Source organism: Pinus tabuliformis, chromosome 2_2 (assembly GCF_031772625.1).
Source record: "Pinus tabuliformis cultivar Carrire ecotype Pingquan chromosome 2_2, CPIR1, whole genome shotgun sequence".
Classification (NCBI taxonomy): Eukaryota; Viridiplantae; Streptophyta; class Pinopsida; order Pinales; family Pinaceae; genus Pinus; species Pinus tabuliformis.
In genome coordinates this window covers 817,269,099-817,292,982 of record NC_142300.1, presented here as the reverse complement: position 1 = coordinate 817,292,982, position 23,884 = coordinate 817,269,099, and the positions used below count along the sequence as shown (strand labels likewise).

General features: G+C 39.1%; 1 protein-coding gene across 4 annotated transcripts in view; it reads left to right on the top strand.

The window, feature by feature from the left end:
- The window catches only part of LOC149195477 (uncharacterized), a 167,885-nt gene that overhangs the window by 123,610 nt on the left and 20,391 nt on the right, over positions 1 to 23,884 (top strand). For 3 of the 4 annotated variants that reach the window (XM_089405330.1, XM_089405329.1, XM_089405328.1), the window contains exons 8-11: positions 790 to 1,059; positions 1,176 to 1,980; positions 2,067 to 2,145; positions 2,258 to 2,695. In XM_089405330.1, coding sequence (XP_089261456.1) covers positions 790 to 1,059; positions 1,176 to 1,980; positions 2,067 to 2,145; positions 2,258 to 2,357 — 1,254 coding nt within the window. In that variant the 3' untranslated portion in view covers positions 2,358 to 2,695. The remainder of the gene's footprint in view (positions 1 to 789; positions 1,060 to 1,175; positions 1,981 to 2,066; positions 2,146 to 2,257; positions 2,696 to 23,884) is intronic. The other variant, XM_089405331.1, reaches the window with a different exon arrangement.

The window sequence follows — 23,884 nt, the reverse complement described above, 5'->3', positions numbered from 1 at the left end:
TCACTACCGCTCAGTGGCAACTCTGATCACTCTTTCGACTTCCTCAGCAAACCCTGCCCCAGAAAATCAAAATCTTGATCAACTTGGTGTGTTCTCCAAGCAACTCTCAAGCCTCCTCTTATACTTTTCTCATTGACAAATCAACGGCCGAGATTAAGTCCCTAATCAACGGCTAAGATTAACTCTGGCTTGATCCAAGACTTTTGGACCCTTCTAACATAGTTTTATATTAATGAACATTAATATTTTATTTTCCCTAATTTATACTTAGGGACTCCATTAAAAATATTAATTATTTTTAATAACTCTCAAACTGTCTAGAATCTGCCCAAACCATTTCTGGGTATTGGAGATCTCATGTGCTTTAGCCTCTCCACCAATTCTCATGGCTAGAGCACATCTGATGCTACCCAAAATCAACATGATTCCTTGGCATTTTGGTATTAGACTATTTCCAATAATAGCAGAGACTATAATTTTTTTCATGATATCACAACGGGAATAAAATCTTCAGAATTAATTTTTACCTGTATGTTCCTCTCAATGTACTGTTAAGATGAAAAGGACGAGCTGACCAGTCATGTCGAAATTTGTAACAACTCATCCAAACTGAATTACTAACCTTAGATAATTAATATAGCTTTGGGAATGTAGCCAGGACTCTACTTCCAAGTTCCTTGTATTCATCTTCTATAAATGAATGAAAGGTTAAATTTGAAAATAAATGATGGTTTTTTGTTCAGACATCACCTTGGAATATGTTGTAACATCATATCTGGACTTTGGCAGGTTAACATGCTACTTCTTCCCCTGGAGTCCATGCTGGCTTCTGCATCAAATGCAGTAATTGGTCTTATCAACAGGGAAGGTGAACAGAAGATGGAAATCTCTGTGGGTCAGGGTCAAGCGTTGATCCAATCACTTAATTTAAAGCTTGGAGAGGTTTGTCCTGTTTTGACAACCACAGTTCCAGTTCTCCTGAACACTGTAAAGGAGCTGCATATAGCTTTAACCAGACTTGCACGCACTGCAAGCTTTGATGCTGGTGTTCTCCATAAAGTAAATGCAAATTTTAAAACTTTACTCTTTTAATTTTATGCTGCTACTTATTATGTGTAACGTCTGAGCTAGTCTAAGAATGGTTGACACCAAATTTTTTAAACCTATTATTACAGGCTCTTGAAGGTGTTGGAGAAAGTCAGGAAGCACGGTCTCAAGAATTAGATTTAGTCAGGACAGAACTTGAGGCAGATGAAGTGTTGTCTGCAGACCAAAGTAGTAATATTCTGGAAGCAGTTGTAGACAATGATGAAAATAATGGGGAGTCGGTAACAGATGAAGAACTTCTGCTACAAGGTGATGAAGACTCATGGATCTCGCCTCCTGATAGTTTATATACTAATGATTCTGAGTCAAATTTGACTTCTTCAGACTCACAACATCACGATGACTCTTTGACCATCTCCAATGACTGGGAATCTCATATAACTGGAACTGACAAGGCTAAGTTTAATGAGGGAGTGGTGACAGATGCTTCAGGGTTTACAATGAATGAAGATACTGCTTATACTTCTCCATCCTTTTTTGCCCACAGCCAGGAAGATCCTTTGCTAGTTGGGCATATTCAAACACACATGAAATTTGAAGGTACAGAGGATAGCGATAATGGGATTATTTCTACAGGAAACAGTCAAATTCATTCTGCTAAGGACACAAATCAGAGGCCAGAAGGCTCACAGGCATCAATAAGTTCAAATAAGGTGAGTTCTGACAGTCAGAATGCTTCACACCTGAACTTGTCAGACATGGGACTGGGCTCTTTGAATGCCTCTGAAAGACATCAGACAGGGGAGATACGAATGAGGATTAAGGAAAAGGAACCTCACACATCTCGAGCTAAAGGAAGGGTTGAAAGTTATAATGAATTATGCACACTGTTTTCTTCTATGAACACAGAGCAAAGAAGTCATGGTATTAGAGGTAGGTGAATGAATTTGTGCTGATTTCATTTGATGAGAGTTGGAGCTTGGAATGCTGACAAATTTTTTGTAATGCTGATCCGTTAGCAGGGAAAAATGCCTATGCAGTATCAGTGCTGAAACGAGTCGAAGCAAAGCTAGATGGCAGAGACATTGATGGGAAAAGGTTTTCTATCAACAATTCTGGATATTTGTGTAATATAGACAGGATTTACTTGTTGGTTCCTCTAGTCAGTATTTAATAAAATGCCTTTTATTCTTCTTTTCCCTTTTGGCAGACAATTTACTGTTCCAGAACAGGTGGATCATCTTCTTCGTCAGGCTACAAGCATTGACAATTTATGTAATATGTATGAAGGCTGGACACCTTGGATATGATTCCGTTCAAAAAGCTCCTTCAGGTTTCTGATACTGCTCCTGGAAAGGTGGTGTTTTGTTTGAGCTGGCTGGTATTCCCACTGTGTCACTTATGAGTATCTCAGTCATTGCAGACCAGTTTAAAGTGCACCTTCAATCATTGCAGACCAGTTTAAAGTGCGCCTTTTGTCTATCTGGGTTAGACTCTTCATGAATTATTAGGATAGAAGAGATCCATTTTGATCAGCGGTGATAGTAGAAGAATCACGAGGAATACTCATCCATCATGGAAAATGTTGTTTGAATTTTTTTTGCTTCAGCTGCAAGGCAACATTACCAATTCACCACCTTTAAGAAAGGTAAAACGTCTTCCATTTCTTACATAGTACTATAAAAGTGCATGTTAAATTGATAGCATTTTTCTGGAAGGTTTAAGCTGGTATAGCTTTCAGTAGCTGTTAAATTTGGGTGCATACACAGTCTTGATCAAAGAAATTTCATTCTTAAGTTTTCCAATCCTGCATTGCATTATTTAGTGGTCTAATATATCCATGCAGTACACGAATTTTCTTTTGAGGATTAGTCTTCTCCTTTGATGGTCACATTGGCTTTATTACTATACATTATGAGTTGTGTGAAGATGTAGTTAGATTTGGATTTATATTAATTCCTTTCTGTTTTTTTGGTAGATTAGTGTTTGCTTTGATGTTTTATGTCAGTGATTTGCTTTTGTGATTGGCTTTCATAGAGTAGTTCATTTTCATGCTTTCATTTAATTGATAGTTTGTTCTATGCTGTCTTAGATTAGTTTGTTGATTTCTTGTTTTAGTTTGCTTTCTTGGAATTCAATGTCTTTTTGAAATATGTAACTAGGTTCGGTCTTCATAATGTATTATGTACTATTAATTTTATGTATTTGATGTAAAAAGAAGGAAAAATTATCATTATTATTTTATAGCATGGGTTTCATGCTCAAGGTCAATTTGTTTTAGGTCAAAGCACCCATTGTGTGCTTCTAGGTTTTTGTCATAGAGTCTAGAAGTCAAAAAGTCATTGTCATATGTAAAAGACCCTATTGGGCATTTTGTATCATGTAAAAAGAATTTATTGTAAGTTAAAAAGAGTCAAAAGCCTCCGTTCAAGACCAAGTTGGCTGACAAGAGACAAGTCAGCCTCATTATGGAGAAGTCATACTCCTAGAAAGAGTATATATAAAGAGCATTCGACCTCATTTGAAGACGACATCCAGAAAGTTTGATCACAAGGACCAAAAAGAGATTAAAAGGGTTAGTGAAGAAGAGGAGAGCTAAAGGAGGTAAAAGGCGAAGTTTTGAAGACTCTTTTTTGGGCTACATCTTCTCGCACGTGCGAAAGAAATTGGGGCAAATTTTGTTGCAGCAAGACCAAATTGCATCCATCTCAAGAAGCCAAAGTTTGGTGTCAAGAAGATCAACTTTGGAAGTTGAATACCTAAGGAGAAAGAAGCACCCTAAGCAAAGGAGAGAGGATGTCGATTTTACCATCTTTTCCTCACATGTGCAAGCTAGGGCTTTTGCAGTAAGGTCGAAAAATTGCAGTCAAAAGATGTAGGTCCGAACTTGAGATCAGAAGTGAAGTTGAAGCAGTTTTCAAGCAGTTTGACTTGGGTTGACTTTGTGAAGAACAAGCTCATCAAAGGAAGTTGACTTGGCCTTGGAGGGGTCTTGGTCTAGAGTCTAAAAGGTCTTGGAATTCATCATTTGAAGATTCTATAAGAAGAGAAGAATTCTCGTGGGTTTTCCTCTCTAAGAGAGGTTTTGGCCCTGACTAGCAACCTATATCTTGTGTCCTCTTGTTTTATTGATCTTCATGTTTTGGTAGCTGTTTGATAATAAGAACACTATAATAATCAAGAGAAGAAGAAGCTAATTACAAGTAAATCAAGTTTAAGTAAAAGAACATCACAAGCAGTTATCAAAGAAAGAGAAATCACCCTAATCTAGCTGCCCTAGATTTCTCAACATGTCTTTCCCTAGAAAAGATTCAAGATGGCTTGCTATTGATTATGAGCTTGAGGTGAAATAAATTTGATTGTTGATCATAGGTGTCGTAGGAATTTTATATCTAATGGAAGAACCCAAGCTTTCCAAGTTACTAGTCTGTTGACCATTCCTGCATCTCAGATTGATTAACAAGACAACTTACCAAAGGAATCTGTTTACACACACTAAATAAACAGATCATGCAAAAGGTGAAAATCTAAAGTTTGAGGTTGAAAATCTAAAGAGGATATTTAGAATACCTAGGCATGTTAATTTTAAAAAAGTTTTGATAGAAGGTGATTAACCCCATCAAACCTTTCAAGGTCCACTTCAAGGTGTGGAGTTTGGACCCCTCAAGGGCAAGTACTTCTGGAACACATTGTTAGGGGCACATTGATGTTGTTTGATGACCTCTCTTGCTCATATTTACCAATTTAGAGTCGTTCTCCTAGTTCTTCCATTACATATATAATCATCTAGCCTTACTTCTTACCTTGGAAGTAGGACATGGAGGACACATTATATATATAACAAATTAGTGAATTACACACACAAAAATGAAATACAAACAAAGATTTAGTTTTTTGAGAATTTAGAAACTAAAGCATTTACACGATGAGGATACAAATGCAATCACACGACTAGTACTTCATCAATGATGATAAAATCACAAACACAAGAAGCCAAAACTTTAAACTGCAGTTTTCTCATTATGTCATCAAAAGCAAAATGTATTACATAGATATTGAGTCATTGCTACTATGTTAGTTTTTGGTAGCATCAGATGTGCTCTAGCCATGAAAATTGGTGGAGAGGCTAATGCACATGAGTTTTAAAGAACCCATAAATCGTTTGGTGAAATTCCACCCGGATTGTATTTTATTAAAATAATTAATATTTTTAATGGGGTTTCTAAGTCTAACTTAGGAAAATTAAAGTATTGATGGGTATTAATGAAAATATGGGTGAGAATGTTCTAGAAAACGGATCAAGTCAAGTTTTTAATCTTAGCCATTGATTAGAGACTTAATCTCGGTCGTTGGAGTCTCAACGAGAAAAGTATAAGGAGGCGGCTTGGGGTTCATTTAGAAACACACACTGAGAGAAAAAATTGATCTAGAGTTCGAAATTTCTGGGGCTTGGAAGCTGAGAAATTCGAACTAAGTGATCATTCTGTAGCAGAGGGGCAGGGATAGTTCGGGAATACTGGGAAGAGAGGCGGAGAGCCACTAGTGGAGGCAGCGCAACACCTAGAGGGATTGACGCTGGGCCAATCGCGGTCCACGTAGGTCTGACGCTGAACCAGGGAGAGCTAGTGCAAAGGAGAAGCTGCCCTCACGCAGAAATCTAGAATTTTGCCGGGGAGTTGTCGGAACAGCTGGGGAAGGTTGACGTAGAAGCTTCAGGAGGCAGAAGAGCCAACGCAGAGCTGACACAGAGCTTGTAAAGTTGATGCAGAGCCTATAAGGTTGACGCAGTGCCAACGTAGAGATAGTTGGGGTTTGCCAGTTCTGATACCGGATCAGCCGGAATTTGCCTTGTGAAGTGAGGTAATCTCACTTAGTTTTCCACCAGTATATTTTTCTCTGTAATTGGATAGTCAAAAGGGCATCCAACATTGTATTCATAAAAACTTCTTAATAATATAAAACCCTCGGAGCTTTTGCACTGGTTCCCGCATTGGGTTTTTCTGGGATTTATTTTGTTAAAAAATAACGGTGTCCTATGTATCTTGTTCTTTGCTCAGTTTCTTGTTTCATGTAATCAAATTAAATTGGTGTAGGCTACAGAAGTAATTTACTTCAGTATTTTTCAAAAAATAACTTGATAATGTATATTAAAATCAAGTAGGAGAAGTAAATTCAGTTTTGCTGTAGTAGGGGTCCCTTGGAAGTACAGGAATTTTCACATTGTATCATAGCATTGATTTTGAAATAGGAAGAGCAGATCCACCGCTGAGCAGAGAGGCCAATGGCTGCATTTGGCAGCAATTCGAATCCCCTTGAAGGGATTGCGCAGTCCTTGCTGGAAAAGCAGAGATTCGGAGGAAATATTTCTTTGAGAGAGTCGACAAAGAGGTACGATTTCTGGTTTGTGAGCTTGCAGAGGCAGAGGGAGTGACGCAGAGCCTCAACACAGTGCTTGAAGGGTGCAGTTTTTGCCGGGGCAGAAATCTGTCAGAAAAGAGCGAAGACACATAGAAGGGGAATTTTCTTCTCAGAGGACTTTTCTCGCCAAAAGTTCGAATTTTTCACTTGCCGGGCAACAGACCAGTGCTGCGCAGTGATTAGAGGAGTCAATTCGACAGTTTGGATGAGATGGCATCACATGGGCTCAGAGATCATGACAAGTTGGAAGGAGCTTCCAACTATGTCATATGGAAGACTAGAATCTTAGCTGTTCTGGAGGAGTACGATCTTGAAGCTTACATCAAGAGTGTTGTGGCTATTCCTGTGGACAATGATCAAAAGAAGAAGTACAAGGCCGAGCAGGGAAAGGCGAAGAGGTTCATACTCGATGGAGTTCGCGATCATGTGGTCTCACAGTTGCAGGGCAAAGATACAACCCGAGAAATGTGGGAAGCTTTATCTTCACTGTATGAAGGTTCTTCTGAACAACGGAAGATGTACTTAGATCAAAAGTTGCAGCGAACATTGATGCAAAAGGGAGAAGGGGTTAACTCCTATCTTCAATGTCTTTAGGACACCAGAGACCAACTTGATGCAGTGGGGTCTACTCAGTCTACCGCGATGGTAAGGACAACCCTGAATGGAGTCTCGGATAAATGGTAAGTCTTCGTCCAAAGTATATTGGGCAGGGAAAGACTACCTTCATGAGAGGAGATGTGGGCAATTGTTCAACAATAAGAATTAAGGAGGGATTTGGTTAAGGTCAACCTGAATGGCAACAGTGGGAGTGGCACGAAGACCAAGGAGGAGGAGGAAAATGCAGCTCTAGCATCAAAGGGACAACAAAAGCAAACGTGGAAGAAGGACATTTCAAAGGTGAAATGTTTCAGATGTGGCGAGATGGGCCATTTTGCATCCCAGTGTCCTTTGAAACAAAAGGATAAGGATGAGAAACATGATCCTAAGGCTACTCCAGCAAAAATTGACGAAGATGAGTTTGCCATGAGTGCCCACGCATCTCCAGGAGGGAAATGAGGCGATATAGAACTGTAGTCAAGAGGACTACATGTGGGTAGGACCCTTGAGGAACACACCTCTTGGATCAATTCCATGTTACGGGAACCAGAGATTCAACAGTAGCGAGATGGACTTAGTGTCAGATGATGCAGTGGGTTGATGGGAGAGACAGATGCAATAGCCTGAGACTAGAGATTGATCAACGCAGAGCAAGGTTGGCAGCAGTGCAGATGGCACAGTGCAGAAGTCAGCAGCAACACAAAAGATTTAGAGGGTCAGAGACTAGTAGTAGTCAGATTCCAACATTCACATGGTATTATGCTGAACATAGTTAGTTAAGAAATTTGGGATGCTTTTCCATTGCTGAGCAACAACAATTGGAAAATGATGTAGTGAAGAGCTAGCAGTGGAAGTGTTAGCAGTAGATGTAGAGGGAGCTGTAGTACAAATGCAATAGTGGCAATGGCGGTGTCATGGGCAGCAGTACAATAGCAACAACAACATAGTATTGACAACAGTGTGGAAAGGAGGTGCTTCAGAGACAGAGCAACTTGCAGTTGGACATTGTTACTCGAGCACATTTTTCGCTAAGATGCTCTAGCCATGGAAATTGGTGGAGAGGCTAAGGCACATGAATTCTAAAGAACCCACGAATTGTTTGGTGAAATTCCAACCGGATTGTATTTTATTAAAATAATTAACATTTTTAATGGGGTCCCTAAGTCTAAACTTAGGAAAATTAAAGTATTAATGGGTATTAATCAAAATATGGGTGAGAATATTCTAGAAAGTGGATCAAGTCTAGTTTTTAATATTATCCATTGATTAGAGACTTAATCTCGTCTACTGAAGTCTCAACGAGAAAAGTATAAGAAGAAGGCTTGGGGTTCATTTAGAAACACACACTGAGAGAACAAATTGATCTAGAGTTTGAAATTTCTCGGGCGTGGAAACTGAGAAATTCGAACTAAGTGATCATTCTGCAACAGAGTGGCATGGATAGTTCAAGAATATTGGGCAAAGAGGCGGAGAGCCATTAGTGGAGGTAGTGCAGCACCTAGAGGGATTGACGCTGGGCTAGTCTGGGCCCACGTAGGTCTGACGCTGAACTAGGGAGAGCCAGCGCGAAGGAGAAGCTGCCCTCACGCAGAAATCCAGAATTTTGCCGGGGAGCTATTGGAACACCTAGGGAAGGTTGACGCAAAAGCTCTAGGAGGAAGAAGAGACAACGCAGAGTTGACATAGAGCCTGTAAGGTTGACATAGGGCCTATGTAGGGCCAGTGTAGAGATAGTCAGGGTTTGCTAGTTTTACTACCGGATCAGCCGAAATCTGTCGGGTGAAGTGAGGTAATCTCACTCAGTTTTCCCCTAGTATATTTTTCTCTATAACTGGATTGCCAGGAGGCCATCTAGCATTGTATTCACAACTACTGTTGAATAATATAAAACCCTCATAGCTGTTGCACCGGTTTTCCCGCATTGGGTTTTTCCGAGGACTATTTTGTCCAAAAATAACGGTGTCCTATGTATCTTGTTCTTTGCTCAGTTTCTTGTTTCATGTAATCAAATTAAATTGGTGTAGGCTACAGAAGTAATTTACTTTAGTATTTTTTAGAAAATAACTTGATAATGTATATTAAAATTAAGTAGGTGAAGTAAATTCAATTTTGCTGTAGTAGGGTTTCCTTGGAAGTATAGGAATTTTCACATACTAGAGGTGGGAATGCCAATGGAAAAGAAAAAAGAAGTATAGATACTAGAACCGTAGATGGAAAAATCTCATAGCTTGTGACTGTAAGTAGCCTCCTTATCATCATCAAAAACAACATCACTTGCCTTGCTCTCTTTGTTGATTTGGGGTCGCATCGGATGTGCTCTAGCTAAGAAATTTGGTGGATAGGTTCGGTCACATGAGATCTCCAATACCTAGAAAGGGTTTGGACAGATTCTAAACGAATAAGGAGATATTAAAATAATTAATATTTTTAATGGAGTCCCTAGGTCTAATCTTGGGGAAAATAAAATATTAATGTGTATTAATATGAATCTGTGTTAGAGTGGTCCAAAGGACATGGCTCAAGCCAGATCTAATCTTAGCCGTTGATTAGGGACTTAATCTCGGCCGTTGAGATGTCAATAGGAAAAGTATAAGAGGGGGCTTGAGGGTCACTTGGAGGGTACACCAAATGATCAGTCATTCTATTTTCTAGAGCGGGGTTTGCTAAGAGAGATAGAATCAGTGATCGGGAGAGCAGTTGAGAGGCATTGAGTACAGAGAAACAGAGAAGGCAGAGATTGTGCCGGGAGAGCAACGCAGCAGCCAAGGAGGGTAACACAGAGCCAACAAGGGCTCATGCAGGGCCACGCAGAGGAAGCCAAGTGCTGTGCAGAGCACCAGAGGGGCCAACATAGTTGACGTAGAGGCTCCCAGATTTGACGCTGGGGCTGATGCAGGCCTAGAAAGGCTGACGCAGGGTGAACGTGAGACAGAGAGGGGCTGTCACAATCCAGTTTGGGCAGACGCTGGGGTTGCAGAGCAGTTTTGTGCTGAGGAGCTGCCGGAAGGATTTTTCAGGGTTTCAACCTAGAGATTTCTCTCAAACTGTGAGGTATAGCTGCTAAGGAAATTCTCTGTTGGGTAGGCTAGGTTTGGCACCCAAATTGTACTCTGATATTGCTTAATAAGAAAATCCTTGGATAGCTGCACTAGTTTTCTTGCATTGTGTTTTTCCGGGGACATTGGTCCAAAAATAATGGTGTCAGGTGGTGTGTTTGTTCTTGTTTCTTTTAGTTGCTGATCTGTAATATGTTGAGCATGCACTGGTGTTTATTTTCAATATTTACTTTGTAAATAACTTGTTAAAGAAAAATAACTAGTAGGTAGGAATAAATCAGAAAAAGTGCATGAAGGGTTTCTAAACTAAGTAAACTTAGAAACTTTAACACTCTTCTCCATCTTCATCCTCTATATCGAATTCAATTTCTACATATGTTGTTGTGAAGGATGACTTCTTAAGAGGATCACGATCATCAAAAGTGACCAACTCTAGCATTGGTTCATTAAGATCCATGTTGGCCAATGTTGACTCAACACTGTCTTACAAACCCATATCATCACGAAACACATCCCATATTTCTATCTTTGCCTTCAGGCACTCGTCCCTCTTCCTATAAATAAGATGGAAGTTGTTGTGCACATACACCATTGTCTTTTCTCTGGATCGCTCAATCTCGCTCTTCTTTAAATTGTAGGAATTGCTTTGTAGTAAAACTTCAAAGATATAAGGGATAATTCACCATAAAACTTCTAGGATAAACCCTTCAACACCAAAGATATTCAAGATATTGATCATGAACAATAAAAATAAAAAGAAGAACCCTTGATGTAGGGCAACATTGTCAAATACTCCTCATGGAAGGAATCACTCCATAAGCCATTCTTGGTACAAGACAATACAAATTCAATACATCCAATACAATGATACTGGTGTATTTATACTTTGTCATGAGTATTCCTAGGGCTTTTTTCCAAATATGCCTTATTGTTTTATTATTTCATTTTAATTACAAAGTGGGTCTATTCCACTATTTTGGTCATGTTACCCACCCACATGTATGGGTAACCTTAAGAATTTTTTTTCTCTAGTATTGTAGTTTACCAACTAACAACCCTACCATGATTGAAAAATAGCTAGTCTCAGATGCCTCTCATCCAATTTTCTGTCAGTGCATTTATTCATCTAGCTTGCTCAGCTGATGAATGTGGGCCATCTATTGTGAGTTATATTAATTGTTTTTGGATTCAAGTGCTTTCACTTAATGTTTAAAGGCATTCTAGTATGGATGATAGGTTGAATTGAAAGAAAGACTGCTATTGGCTATACACTTATTCCATTGCTTCACCTTGGTGGTTGTAGCTTGCGCCTACTCTAGTTTGACCTTCCTTATGGTCTTCCTTTCATTGTCTAGGAAGGCCACGAATAAGAGGCTATGGTGATGGTAGCGTTCCATGTCATTCATACTTTAACATTTTTCCTCATTCTCTTGCTTTGTTGTACCATGGTCTGTTTAGTTGTTGTTATTCACTCACGCTGGTTCACTGTTGACCTTGTCCTATGAGAAGAAGTGATTGTATATACCCAAGGTTGTTGCACTTGTAAGAAAGGAAAGAGTGTAAGAAAGGAAATAGCATGGACCATGTTGACAAAAAATCTAGTAGGCCTTGGAATGGGATACCCTACAAGGCTGAAACTAGACCAAGTGACAACGATGGGGTTATGGCCCACTGTCACAACAGTCAAAACCCCTTGCTCTTCATGGATTTTTATCGATGGTTGGAGTCCTAGTATGTGGGAAGGTCACCTAATGGGTATATAAAGGTTAGGGTACAAGGTAACACAATGAGGCTTTCTACAAGAAAGTCACAATTTAGGTTCAAGGCTCCAATAGGAGGCAATTCACTTTCTTAATAGAGGCTTATTTGATGAAGAAAAAGACTTAGGGCTTGTGTGATTTACTGAGCGTTGGAGTAACCAAAGGTCAAGGTTGGGAGAAAAGGTTGCCAACAATGTATATTAGCAAGACCAAGGCTCAAGAAACCTTCAAAGAAGCTCCTAAGTTGAAGCAAGACTAAACTAGGGTTTTGCTTATGTCAAACAAGTAGGGAAAGGAAATTTTTGGACAAGATTGAAGTTGATGCCCTTCAAAAGAATATATTTTGTGGCAAGTGTAGTCCCTTTGATGTTTAGGCTCTCCAATCCCACAAACTCACTTTGCCTAGCGATTCACACCAAGCCCTAGTTAGCAAGCTTGGCCTTGAAGGGGCTGAATTGGAGGAAGAGTTTTTATGGATAAAAGAGAAGTATGATTACCAACAAAATGGACCAGTCCCTTGTCCTTTAGGAGTATGGAGTCTATTATGTGATAAATCAGCTAAAAAGTTTCCAAGAAGGCTGAAAATTTGATGCCTTAGCAACAAATCTCAAGCATTTACTTATGCAATGGATACTGGACTTTTAATGGGAGAGCTACCAAGAGTTGATCAATTGGAAATTCATTCACATGTTATGTATGAGTAATGCATGCAATAGATCATCTAGACAACATTAAATATATCTTCAACAAAGTAGGGCACAATTTGCATAATCTAGAATCAACATTATTCCATACATTAGACATGTAAAAAAATAGATATTTAACAATTAGGTACACTTACAAGATAACATGCAAAGATGCCATTCATAGATCCAAAGAATAGCTCCAAAGATAAGCCAATCAACTCCAAATATCAAAATGCATTCATAGATTCCAAATCCTCCACAAGAAAGAATTTTAGGGTCCAACCCTAACCCCTTTATTTATGTAATACGGTCGAGTCATAGTTATGGTTAGTTAAAGAGTCAATAAAGCCTGTATTAATAATTGTAAGTGGTTGACTCGCATTTAGGAAAGGGACCACAGTTAGTTGCAAACGGGCCATGGTATTAGAGGGATGGTATTGAGGGAACCATGGTATTGTATGTATGAATCCTATATAAAGGATAAAGACTCCCCATTGAGAGATATCGAGTCTTATTTTGTAATCGATCTCTGCTCTACGGGAGGTTTCCCCCTCGAAGAGACAAGTGAACGTTGCTTTCATCTCTGAATAATAAAATACTCACTATTTTTCTCATTTTGTTCTGTGTACTGGGTTGTAATTCTTCGCATATTTGGTATTTTGGAATTTCTCGCAGGTCAAGAGCATAACAAAGAAGGCTGAATTTAGCTAAGGAGTCCGAAAATCCCAAGTATGTGATGATGAGTGATACAATGAGTGATTCCTTTATTTAGATGTGGAATTCTAATTATAATTTTAGCATAATAGCCCCTGAAATAATAATATAATGTGCAAGAAACAAGCTAGTTCACAAACTGACTTGGTAGCCTATGAAGTGAACTCAAATTTGCCCACATTTGTGAGTCGTAGGAGTGATAATGCTGACATCAACCATTCGTAGGCTTAATTAGGGCAAGCGTTGAGGGTTCAAGGTGCCATGGTGTGAGTAGAGGCCCTCCAAAATAACGTGCAAGAAACAAGCTAGGTCACAAACCGACTTGGTAGCCTATGAAATAAAGTCAAACTTGCCCACATTTGTGAGTCTTAGGAGTGATAATGTTGACATCAACCATGCGTAGGCTTGATTAGGGCAAGTTGAGGGCTCAGGGTGCCATGATGTGAGTAGAGGCCCTCCAAAATTGTCTCCTAGCGGTTAGCCCCTAGGTGTCTGTCAATCTCCCTCTATGGACCCCAATTTTCACTTTGGGGCACAAAAGTGTTCTCATGGGTCTTTAGGTGGTCAAATGCCTATCTCTGCTCCAATGCTAAGTGCTCTCAAGGTGCTGCTAGCCCTGCCATGTCTCAAGGTGCAAGGACATCCTCCTCTGGGCCTTGGATTCAACTTCCAATCCCTCATGAAATGCTAAGCTATTTGAGGGCATGCATGGTCCAGGTGCATCATCCATTAAGTCATCAAGGTAGGGCAAACTGTGGGTGCTGGAGGTGCCCATGGTGATGTGTGATGCTTTGCTACAACTTGGAAATGCATGGCTCTCTATACCTTATTTGTGGGCGTCAATATGCTCCCCTGAAGGACTTGAGCCCCAATCAAGTTGCCCAAGCCGTGGACGTGGAACACCTGAAAATTACAATATTCTCTACTAGCATCTACACCATCATGTACATTTAATCATGTTTGCATCTAAGTGAACCGATTTTGCAAGTAATGGGCAATTTGACACTTAAAACAAATCTTTCCTTCCAAAATTAAGGCTTTGAACTCGTTATGGTGTTACCTCCCTAGGTAGGAGTGGCTAATAGACCACTCTGTTAGTTGTTTCTAGCCCATAAGGGGAAATGGCATGTCCTTGGTTCACCCTTCAATTGTTAGGTTTCATGTGAATAATGATGGAACAAAGGTGAGAAGACTTCATGGCCAAGTGCCATGGTCAAAGGGACTAGCTATGGTGGGCTCCTCATCCTAAGCGTATAGATGTGGGGAGAGAGCAATCGTGGATGTACAAGTTACCCAACTCAGCCTTTGTTTTTCTACCCCTCTTGTGCCCCTTTTACTTTTTCTTGATTTTTCTTTGTATCACAACTCATAGCTCAAAGGGTTAGAGCTTGCATTGTATGATGTATAACAACTATTACCCTCTTAATGGTAAGGCAGTTCTTTGCCCACCAGGGGTTGAGACATGCAAGCGTTCATTCTCATAATATGAAGAGCAACATGTGCTTAGGAATTGGGTGATGGCCATAATATATGAGGTAGAGCTCATGCTAGGCTTTTTCCCACATGCTACTGTGTATGTCTTGACCATCTTTTGCATTTTGATCTTCTTTTGTTTTTGCTTGTGGCCTTCATATGTTTTTTCTTATTCTTTTAGTTCCATCCTAGGGTCAAGTTCTGAGCCCTACCCAGGTATGAGGATGTATGGTGCCAAATCCTAGAGAACCAATGGTTAGTTGACCTTATGAAGGGAGGTGGAGTTTAGGACTTGTAATGTAATATGGAAAGTGGTAAGTATGAAATAAGGAGAGATGGGACTATGCTATCTCAATCAGGGTTTCCCAAGTAGTACCTCTCCTATACCCATTGGTCCATTAGGGGAAGTTCCACTGGACTAGGATAAAATATTAACCCCCATTTAAGGTGAGGGAACAAGATCACGGTCAAAACCACTCTTCCTTCCATGTTACCCCATAATCCATGTTAAGTGCCCAAAATACAAACAAGTAGAAGCACCTTATTGCAAAATGAATAAAGCACCTTTTGATCAGAAGCCAACCTTCCAACATGTGCTCTTACCAAATGGGTGAGAAAACATATGACTGATGTAGGTGGTGGAGATCTGAACGGCACATCGTCGTCGACTACTAGTGTCTATCAAGCGTTGTTGGTTGGCCGACTAGAAGAGATTATAGAAGAAATTTTTTCGTATGGGGTCACCCACTTTGGGTGGGTAACAAACAAAATGTCAATAATGAAAAGAATGGCAAGCGATGTAAAGCAAGAAAAAATTAAATTGTAGCTTGCGCTCTACCCCCTCTCGTAAAGCCACACGTCCTTGAGAGTATGCATGCATATCACGCTAATCAAAGTAAAAGGAGCTCTCTATGAACATCTTGACCTTGATGAAGTGATAAATTGCTCATCACAGAAGGGGGGTTCTCTCATTATCTCATGATAATTAACGAAGCTTGTTAAACAAGCTACCTAAAGAAAAGAAAATGACAAATATGGGGTCTTGGAAAAAAAAGGTGAGGAAGGTAGCAACGGTAATGCTAAGCACTCCCTCTACAAAGGCGCTCATGGAGAATGGTTTGATATAATCTAGTCTAAGCCTATGACTCCATTGATGAACCAAATCCCAATCCATAACACCATTGCCTATGCTTATCTTTTGAGAGGGTCATGCTAGGAACTATTCCTTTGCTTAGGGTTAGGAGACGTAATAAGGCCATGAAATAACCTTCCCATACCTAAGCATGGTAACCTCTGTATAATTCATAAGCTAGGAATATATTTGAAGATGATGCTGGTGTGAAATATTTTGATGTCTTTAACATTAAATATGGCCCACTCTGATATTCTTATGGTTCTTATACCCATAGTGTTGATCTCGCTTGATATCATGAGTATGTGTTAGATATTTGCTCCCAAGTACAACAACAATCCCTTCATGGATTGTATGATACTTTTCTGACACTTCAGAGAGGATGTCCAACCCCACTTGATGATTATATATGGCACTTTGATAAGAAGACTTTGGACACTTATTGAGGAGCGTTGAATTTTGATGACTTGACATAGTCGATGACACCCTGTTAGGCCCCTATACTACTAGTGTAAGCCCTTATTGTTATTAGTATAACCCACTTATTATATTGTTGTACCCATGTAGTGCCCATATTGTTACTATTGTGCCCCATAGAAGCCCACTATTGTTATTATTGTGCCCTTACATTATTATTGTTATGTCGGCTCTGATTATGTTATGACCCCTTAGACTCCTATATATAGAAAGGAGGTCTTTTCATTTGTATCATCCAAGAATTGTTCATTTATGTAATGTAAAGGAGGTTGCCCCCTCGAAGAGGCTGAATTCTAAGGCGTTGATCTATCTTTTCTTGAGCTGGTTTCATAACATTTGGTATCAGAGCTTTGGATTCTAGGGTTTCGCTGGTCCAAACAGGTCATCGTGGAATTTTCGCTATAACTTTTTTTTCTGTGACGTTTCAGAAGTCGCAAAAAAACCCATTTGAGAAGAAATCGCGCTGAACCTTGGGTCTGAATTTCAGAGCTTTTCGCGCGATATTTGCGGAGATATGATCTGAGGAAGTTGGTCTTTTTGCAGACTCCTAAATTACATTCAAAACAGGTGACCTGGGGAAAATCGTCATAACTTTCTCTCTGGGAATCGGATTGAAATTTCGTAAGAAGGTACAGAAAGAGGACGAACTATAGTTTTTTGTATATCTTTTTCAGATCCATAGGTCAAAACAGTGACACGTGGCACTTCATACAAGTTCGCTCTTCTGGAAAGGTCTATAATCAGGTCATCTTGGGAGATTGTGCATAACTCTTTCTTAGAGAATCCAATTTGGATCAGACTGGTGGCATTGGAAAGAGGACACAGAGGGCTACTACAGGTCCCAATTTTAGAACTTAAAGATTTGAAAGTACAGAGTTATAGTCGTTTCAAGGTCGAGCTCCTAAAATCAAGAAAAAGCAAGATGAGGAAGTTTGATGGCAAGGATCCGGTAAATTGGATACTTCAGATGGAACAATATTTTGATCTACATGGTGTACAACTGTTACAAAAGGTATGTTTTGCATCTTCATATTTAGAACTAGATCAATTTTTATGGTACGAAGGGCTTTGTTATCGTAAACAACTTGTTACGTGGTCAATTTTCACGGAGGAAATGATAGCACATTATGAGGATACAAAGAGCAACACCTTCTTTAGAGCAACACCACAACAATTGGAAAGAGTAAAAGGGCTTTGTGACGTAGTGGAAAGAAAAATTATGGAAACCAGGAAGCGTACCCCTCACAACTATAAAGATGGAAGTGTTGTTTCTCCTAGCCTTCCACAACCTACAAGGGTTACACCACAACGATTGGAAGAAAAAAGAGAAAAAGGGCTTTGTTACAATTGTGATAGAAAATGCACTAAAGGTCATAAGTGTGTTGAGAAGAAATTATTTTACATAGAATATGAAGAGGAAGAAGAAAAGGATCAAGAAACATCAAAAGAAGAAGATATACGCCAGGACCCCACCCCAGAGAAAGAAGAAATGAATCAGACCATATCTTGTAAAGCATTGGCAAGAATTACCACTCCTCAAACTCTTAAGATAGAAGGACATATCAAGAAGAAAAATGTGCAAGAAGTGAAAGATCACATCGAGAAAAAAGCAATGAATCCAACCATATCTTGTAATTCATTGTTCGAAATTACCACTCCTCAAACTATCAAGATAGAAGGACATATCAAGAAGAAAAATGTTCAAGAACTGAAAGATCACATCGAGCATCAAGAAATGAATCCGACCATATCTTGTAAAGGATTGGAAGAAATTACCACTCCTCAAACTCTAGAGATAGAAGGACATATCAAGAAGAAAAAGGTTCAAGTAGTGAAAGATCACATCGAGCATCAACAACAAGTTCTCCAACTTTTAAAGGATAACGCCACTTCGGTGCAAAAGCAAACGAAACAACAGGTAGATAAACATTGTAGTGAAAAATGTTTTGATGTAGGTGATTGGGTATTTTCCTGCTACATCTCAAGCAAGCTGTTTATGAGAAGGAAATGTTGGCAATACTACATGCACTTAAAAAATGGCGACCTTACCGAATGGGAAGACTCTTCAAGGATGAAGATGTGGAAGCATTGTTTTTTGCTATTTATATTATCCAACCAGATTGGATAAACGAAGCAAGGGATGAATGGAAGAAGGACGAAGAAGTATGGCTACTTATTCAAAAGTTGCAAAAGATCCCAATTCAAACAATATTGCCAGAAATTGAAGAGGAAGGAAAAATCATATTGGAACCTGGAGCAATCACAGAAACAAGAACCCGACAGCTATGAAATCGATCAATTTCAGAGTATCTCATCAAGTGGAAGAACTTACCCGTTGAAGATTCCACATGGGAGGAGAAGAATTTTATACAAAAGCATCAAGAACTACTCAAGCGTTGAGGACAACGCTTTTTGAAGGAGAGGGGCATGTTAGGCCCCTATACTACTAGTGTAACCCCTTATTGTTATTAGTATAACCCACTTATTATATTGTTGTACCCATGTAGTTCCCATATTGTTACTATTGTGCCCCATAGAAGCCCACTATTGTTATTATTGTGCCCTTACATTATTATTGTTATGTCGGCTCTGATTATGTTATGACCCCTTAGACTCCTATATATAGAAAGGATGTCTTTTCATTTGTATCATCCAAGAATTGTTCATTTATGTAATGTAAAGGAGGTTGCCCCCTCGAAGAGGCTGAATTCTAAGGCGTTGATCTATCTTTTCTATCTTTTTTGAGCTGGTTTCATAACACACCCTCACTTATCTCTAGGACCTTGAATGCTGTCATTTAGAGCCAAGATGTTACCTTAAGAGTAAATGTACACTAAGATTGTAGGACATCCCTAGGCTGGCATTTCACCTACTTGATCAATGTTGTCTTGTTTTTGAGGATATTTGCTAATGATGATGACATAGGACCCCTTTGTAGGTGATAGTACATTATTCACCATAATGACGCCATGTCGTAGCCTTGTGACATTTGCTTCTTGATGTTAGGAGTGATGACATGGGAATTTTTTATGGATGACATTGGGCTAAAGATGTCCTTGCTTGATGATTATGCATCCATTTGATAAGGACATATGACTCTTGGGATGAGATACACCCCTTGGAGCCATTTATTGCACCTTTCAGGGAAAGGCACACCTTTTAGAGGGTGACGTTAGCTTTGCAAGACATTTTGCTCACACACGTGGCATAATTTCATACTATAATGTAATTTTGGCTATTGTTAGGATTGGTTTGGTGACTTAGTCACTTGTTGAAAAATGTAACTAGGTTTGGTCTTCATAATGACATTTGTAATTATTATTTTATGTAATTGATGTAAAGAAGAAAATAAAATTATTTTTGTAATTTTTGAATCATGGTTTCATGATCAAGGAATTTTATTTTTAGTTGAAGCTCCCATTGTGAGCTATTAGGTTGGTGATCAAGTCATAAAGTCTAGTAAAGTCAATGTCAAGGGTTGAAGACCCATTTGGGCATGTACTTCATTAGAAAATAAATTTTGTTAACCCTCCAAGATCATGTCACAAGCTATCCTTGAAGTCGGCCTAAGGATGATTCTAGAAAAGGCATGCCGACCTTGTCACAAGGAGAAGTTGAATTAATTTGATGAACAAACCTCTATATATAGGGAAACTCTGCCTCACCTAGGATAGAATTTGGTAAAGTATCCAAGACATGATAAGAAGCATGAAAATCACAAGAAGAACAACCTCCGAACTAATGAGAAGGAAGAGAAGAAAAGAAGATCTTTTGCACTGTTTTTGGGTTAGTCTCCTTGCACGTGTGCCAAAAACTAGGGTTTATGCAGTGGTAACATATCGATTCTTAAGAAATTCATCAAAAGGGTCTTGATTCCAACAACCTTGCTAGCCGAAATCACCAAGCGAAGTCTTCAAGTAAAGCGAAGGAGGAAAGCATCCCCAAACTCTCTCCCTCACCTCCCACGTGTGAAATTGCAGAGGTACAGATTGCAGGTCTGTGGAAAGGAACCAAAATTTTAGGGTAGTTGAGAATTGCAGTGCATGAAGGCAGTTTGACTTGTGTTGACTTGGGCAAGAAGAAGAAGCAGAGAAGAAGGATCTTGTGACTTGGTCTTGGAGAGGTTGTTGTGTCAAGGGTTTTGGACTTGGTATTCGTCAATTGAAGTCTCTATAAGAAGAAGAATTCATTTTGGGTTTTCCTCTCAAGTTGGAGAGGTTTTGGCGCTGGTTGATCGCCTACATTCTGTGTCTCTTGTCTCTTTATTGTTTATGCTTTGGTAGTTGTTTGATGAAGAAGAATACTATAATAATATAACTAAAGAAAAGATTCTAATCTAAAGAAGTAAAAAGCATTCACAAGCAGTTATCATCAAAGAGAAATCTCCTAATCCTAATGCCCTAGATTTCTCAACATGGTATCAGAGGTAAGGTAACAAATCAAGGAAGGGCATCTCAACAAGGGACACTCAAGCATTCAAGGACCGAAACTTTAGAAGGGCATCATAACAGATCTAGAAGATCATCTCATCCAAAAAGTGTTTTCAAGTCAAGATCTACAAGGAAGTGTCAAAACCCTAGATCAAAGAAGAAGTCTTCACTAGAAGAAGTCTTGGGATCCTCGCTCAAGTCATCATCAAAGAAAAGGACCTCAAAGACCCTATCTCTACTTAAGAAAGGAAGGACTTGGATTTGAAGCATCTTGAAGACTACTTATCCAAAGGTAGCTAGATCAAGGGTGTTGTCATCATCAAAGATATCAAGGCAAATTTCCTCTCTTTGAAGCAAAGGATTTCATCTCAAAAGAAAATCCTTATCCTTGAAGAAGATCATCTAAGAAGTATCGAGACATCATCAAGAAGTGAAGAGTTCATCCTCACTAGACAAGTAAGTATAATGAAATCTAGTAAAATGACTTCATTTTGCAAGGAGAACAACAAGTTGGTTGGATCATCGAAATTTCTTCCATGGAAAAGGAGGATAGACTTAGTCCTCAAGGAAAATGAAGTTATTGATCATGTCAATGCCAAAGTCTCCGAACCATCTGAAGGGAAAGCACTATCTAAATATATGAAAAGGATCTAAGGGCTCAAAGGATTCTTATAAATTCCATTAAGGATTCCCTCATCCCCTATATAGTAGAGTTAGGGACATCAAAAGGGCTATATGATAAGCTAGTAAAACTATTCTTTGAAAGCGCGATGGGAAAAATCATATCACTAAGGTCTGATCTATGCAAATTGAAAGCATCAAAGGATGAAGGGATATCTCTATGTCTCACAAAAGCATCTCTAATAAGGAATCAACTTCAAGATTTAGGAGAGATGATATCCGATAAGGAAATGATTACCATTGTTCTAAATACTCTAACTGATGAACAAGGAAACCTTGTATCAAAGGCCTATGAAGAGGAGAAAGCTATCCCATTCAATAATTTGTGGTCACTATACAAGATTGAAGAAAGTAATTTGAAGGAAAAAAGTGATACAAGATCAAATGAGTAGGGTCAAACATTTGTTGTCATGTCAAGAAGCAAAGGGATATTTGGCAAGGTTGGTCCTCAGAAAAAAAGAAGAAGATCAATATGTCACAGATCCAATGCTGTGGATGTCAAGGATATGGGAACTTCAAGTGAGAGTGTCCTAAGCTCAAGAAGAAAAGCAACAAATGAAGAAGGGAAGAAGCCCACATCACTGAAGAAGTGGAAGAAGCTGAAAAGACGAAATTCAAGATGAAGTATAAGATCTTTACTATTGTTAGGATAGGTCTTCCTCACCTAAGTTCTTTTCAAGCTTATGTTGTAAAATTTAACTATCATGGTGGGAATCATCAGAAGCATGATAGGATGCTTCGTGTTAAGAGATGGCATCATAGAAGCATATGATTGAAAGCAAGAGCTCGTGACATCATCATAAAGAAGCATGAAAGATAGCTGAAATAGAAGTCTATGGTTGTCATCTATAGAAAGATGTAGCTCTTGGTAACCTCATAGTACTTATGGGAAAAAGAAAGTCATCTAGCATAGAGCTCATCATACATCATTCAAAAGGAGCATTTCAAGATCCTCCATTGGAATCTTCATTGGAAGGTTCACCTACTAGAAGAAGTAAGTGTCTCGCCGGGGATTCCAACTTGTATGGGATTCATGGAATGATGGTATGATGTCGAAAGAAGTGAACCAAATCAAGGAATTGAAGTTCTTTCAATCAAGGAAGCTGCTGAAAGAAGTATAGATGACCTAAAAGGATAATGAGGTATGTATGCTTGTATTTGATAAAATAGAGTCATGTCATATGGTTGCAGGTAACATGGATAAATGCTCTATCTCAAGAGCATGATCAAAAGATAGGATCTCCTCTTTTGAAAGGATGCAGGAAGGCATGGGTCACATATTGACTAGATGAAATCAACATAATATGTCCTCATATGAAATATGAGGTGGTTGACTAAAATTGGAGGAACTCTGATTGGAAGTTCCTGGAAAAGAAATGTGTGAAGAAAGAAAGGAAGAGATCATGAAATATGCAACTATGGAAGAGGCAATCAACATCCAAGGACTGAAATATTTGACTATGATATCTCCATGAAAGATATGAAGACCCTGATGAAGTCTGAAAAAGAAAGAGACCCTTGACAACATATATCTTTTGGAGATGTGTCAATATGTATGCAGGATGCTGATGCTCATAGGAAGATGTCATGATGAAAGACCATCACAAAGGTAACTTTTATTTAATGTTCATTTCTTATTTTAAATAATATCTAGATGGGCTTATGCAGGGCTGCCAAGGAAAGAGTTGTGGATGTCTTCCGCAATTGATGCCCATATAGCAGGATGAAAGATCCTTAAGGAAACATGGCATGAAGAAGGCAACATGGCATGAAGGAAGACCAGATATGGACTAATGGATCACTTTCCAATGAAAGGAATAATGACATGACTGATTGATGGATGAAAGTGATGGATGGTCTATTGCCCTACGAAGAAGTTGTGAAAGATGTAGACTCTATGACAAAGAAGAAATTCATGACATCGAAGGTAGGAGTTCTACAAGTAGTTGGTTGTCCCATGATCCCCACCTAAAGAGCTTCTAGAAGTAAGTCCCTGGTTGAGAGGGAGCTTGGACAAGTCCCTGATTAAGAGAGAGCTTGGTACATTCCTTTTATGGAATGGGTTGGTCATCCCTGGTTAAGAGGGAGTGACAGATATGGTTCTCTACTTCATGTGTCATGCACTAGACTAGGACTAACAACCATAAGTCTTAGTGAAGGCCATGAGGAGATATAAACACATCATTCTTGTCTTCACTTGAGAAGATAGAATGGAGGATTGGGTAAACATCTAAAATTCAATACTCTTTGAGGATGTGGTGGGGCATCCAAGATAAGAGTACGTTGTGGAGGACCAATATTCTTTGAGGATCGGGAATCCAAGATAAGAATAGTCCTGGTGGAACATACTTTGAGAGAACTCGAGTAGGGTATGTTTCGAGAGAGACAATGATGAGGGCGTCTATAAATCATT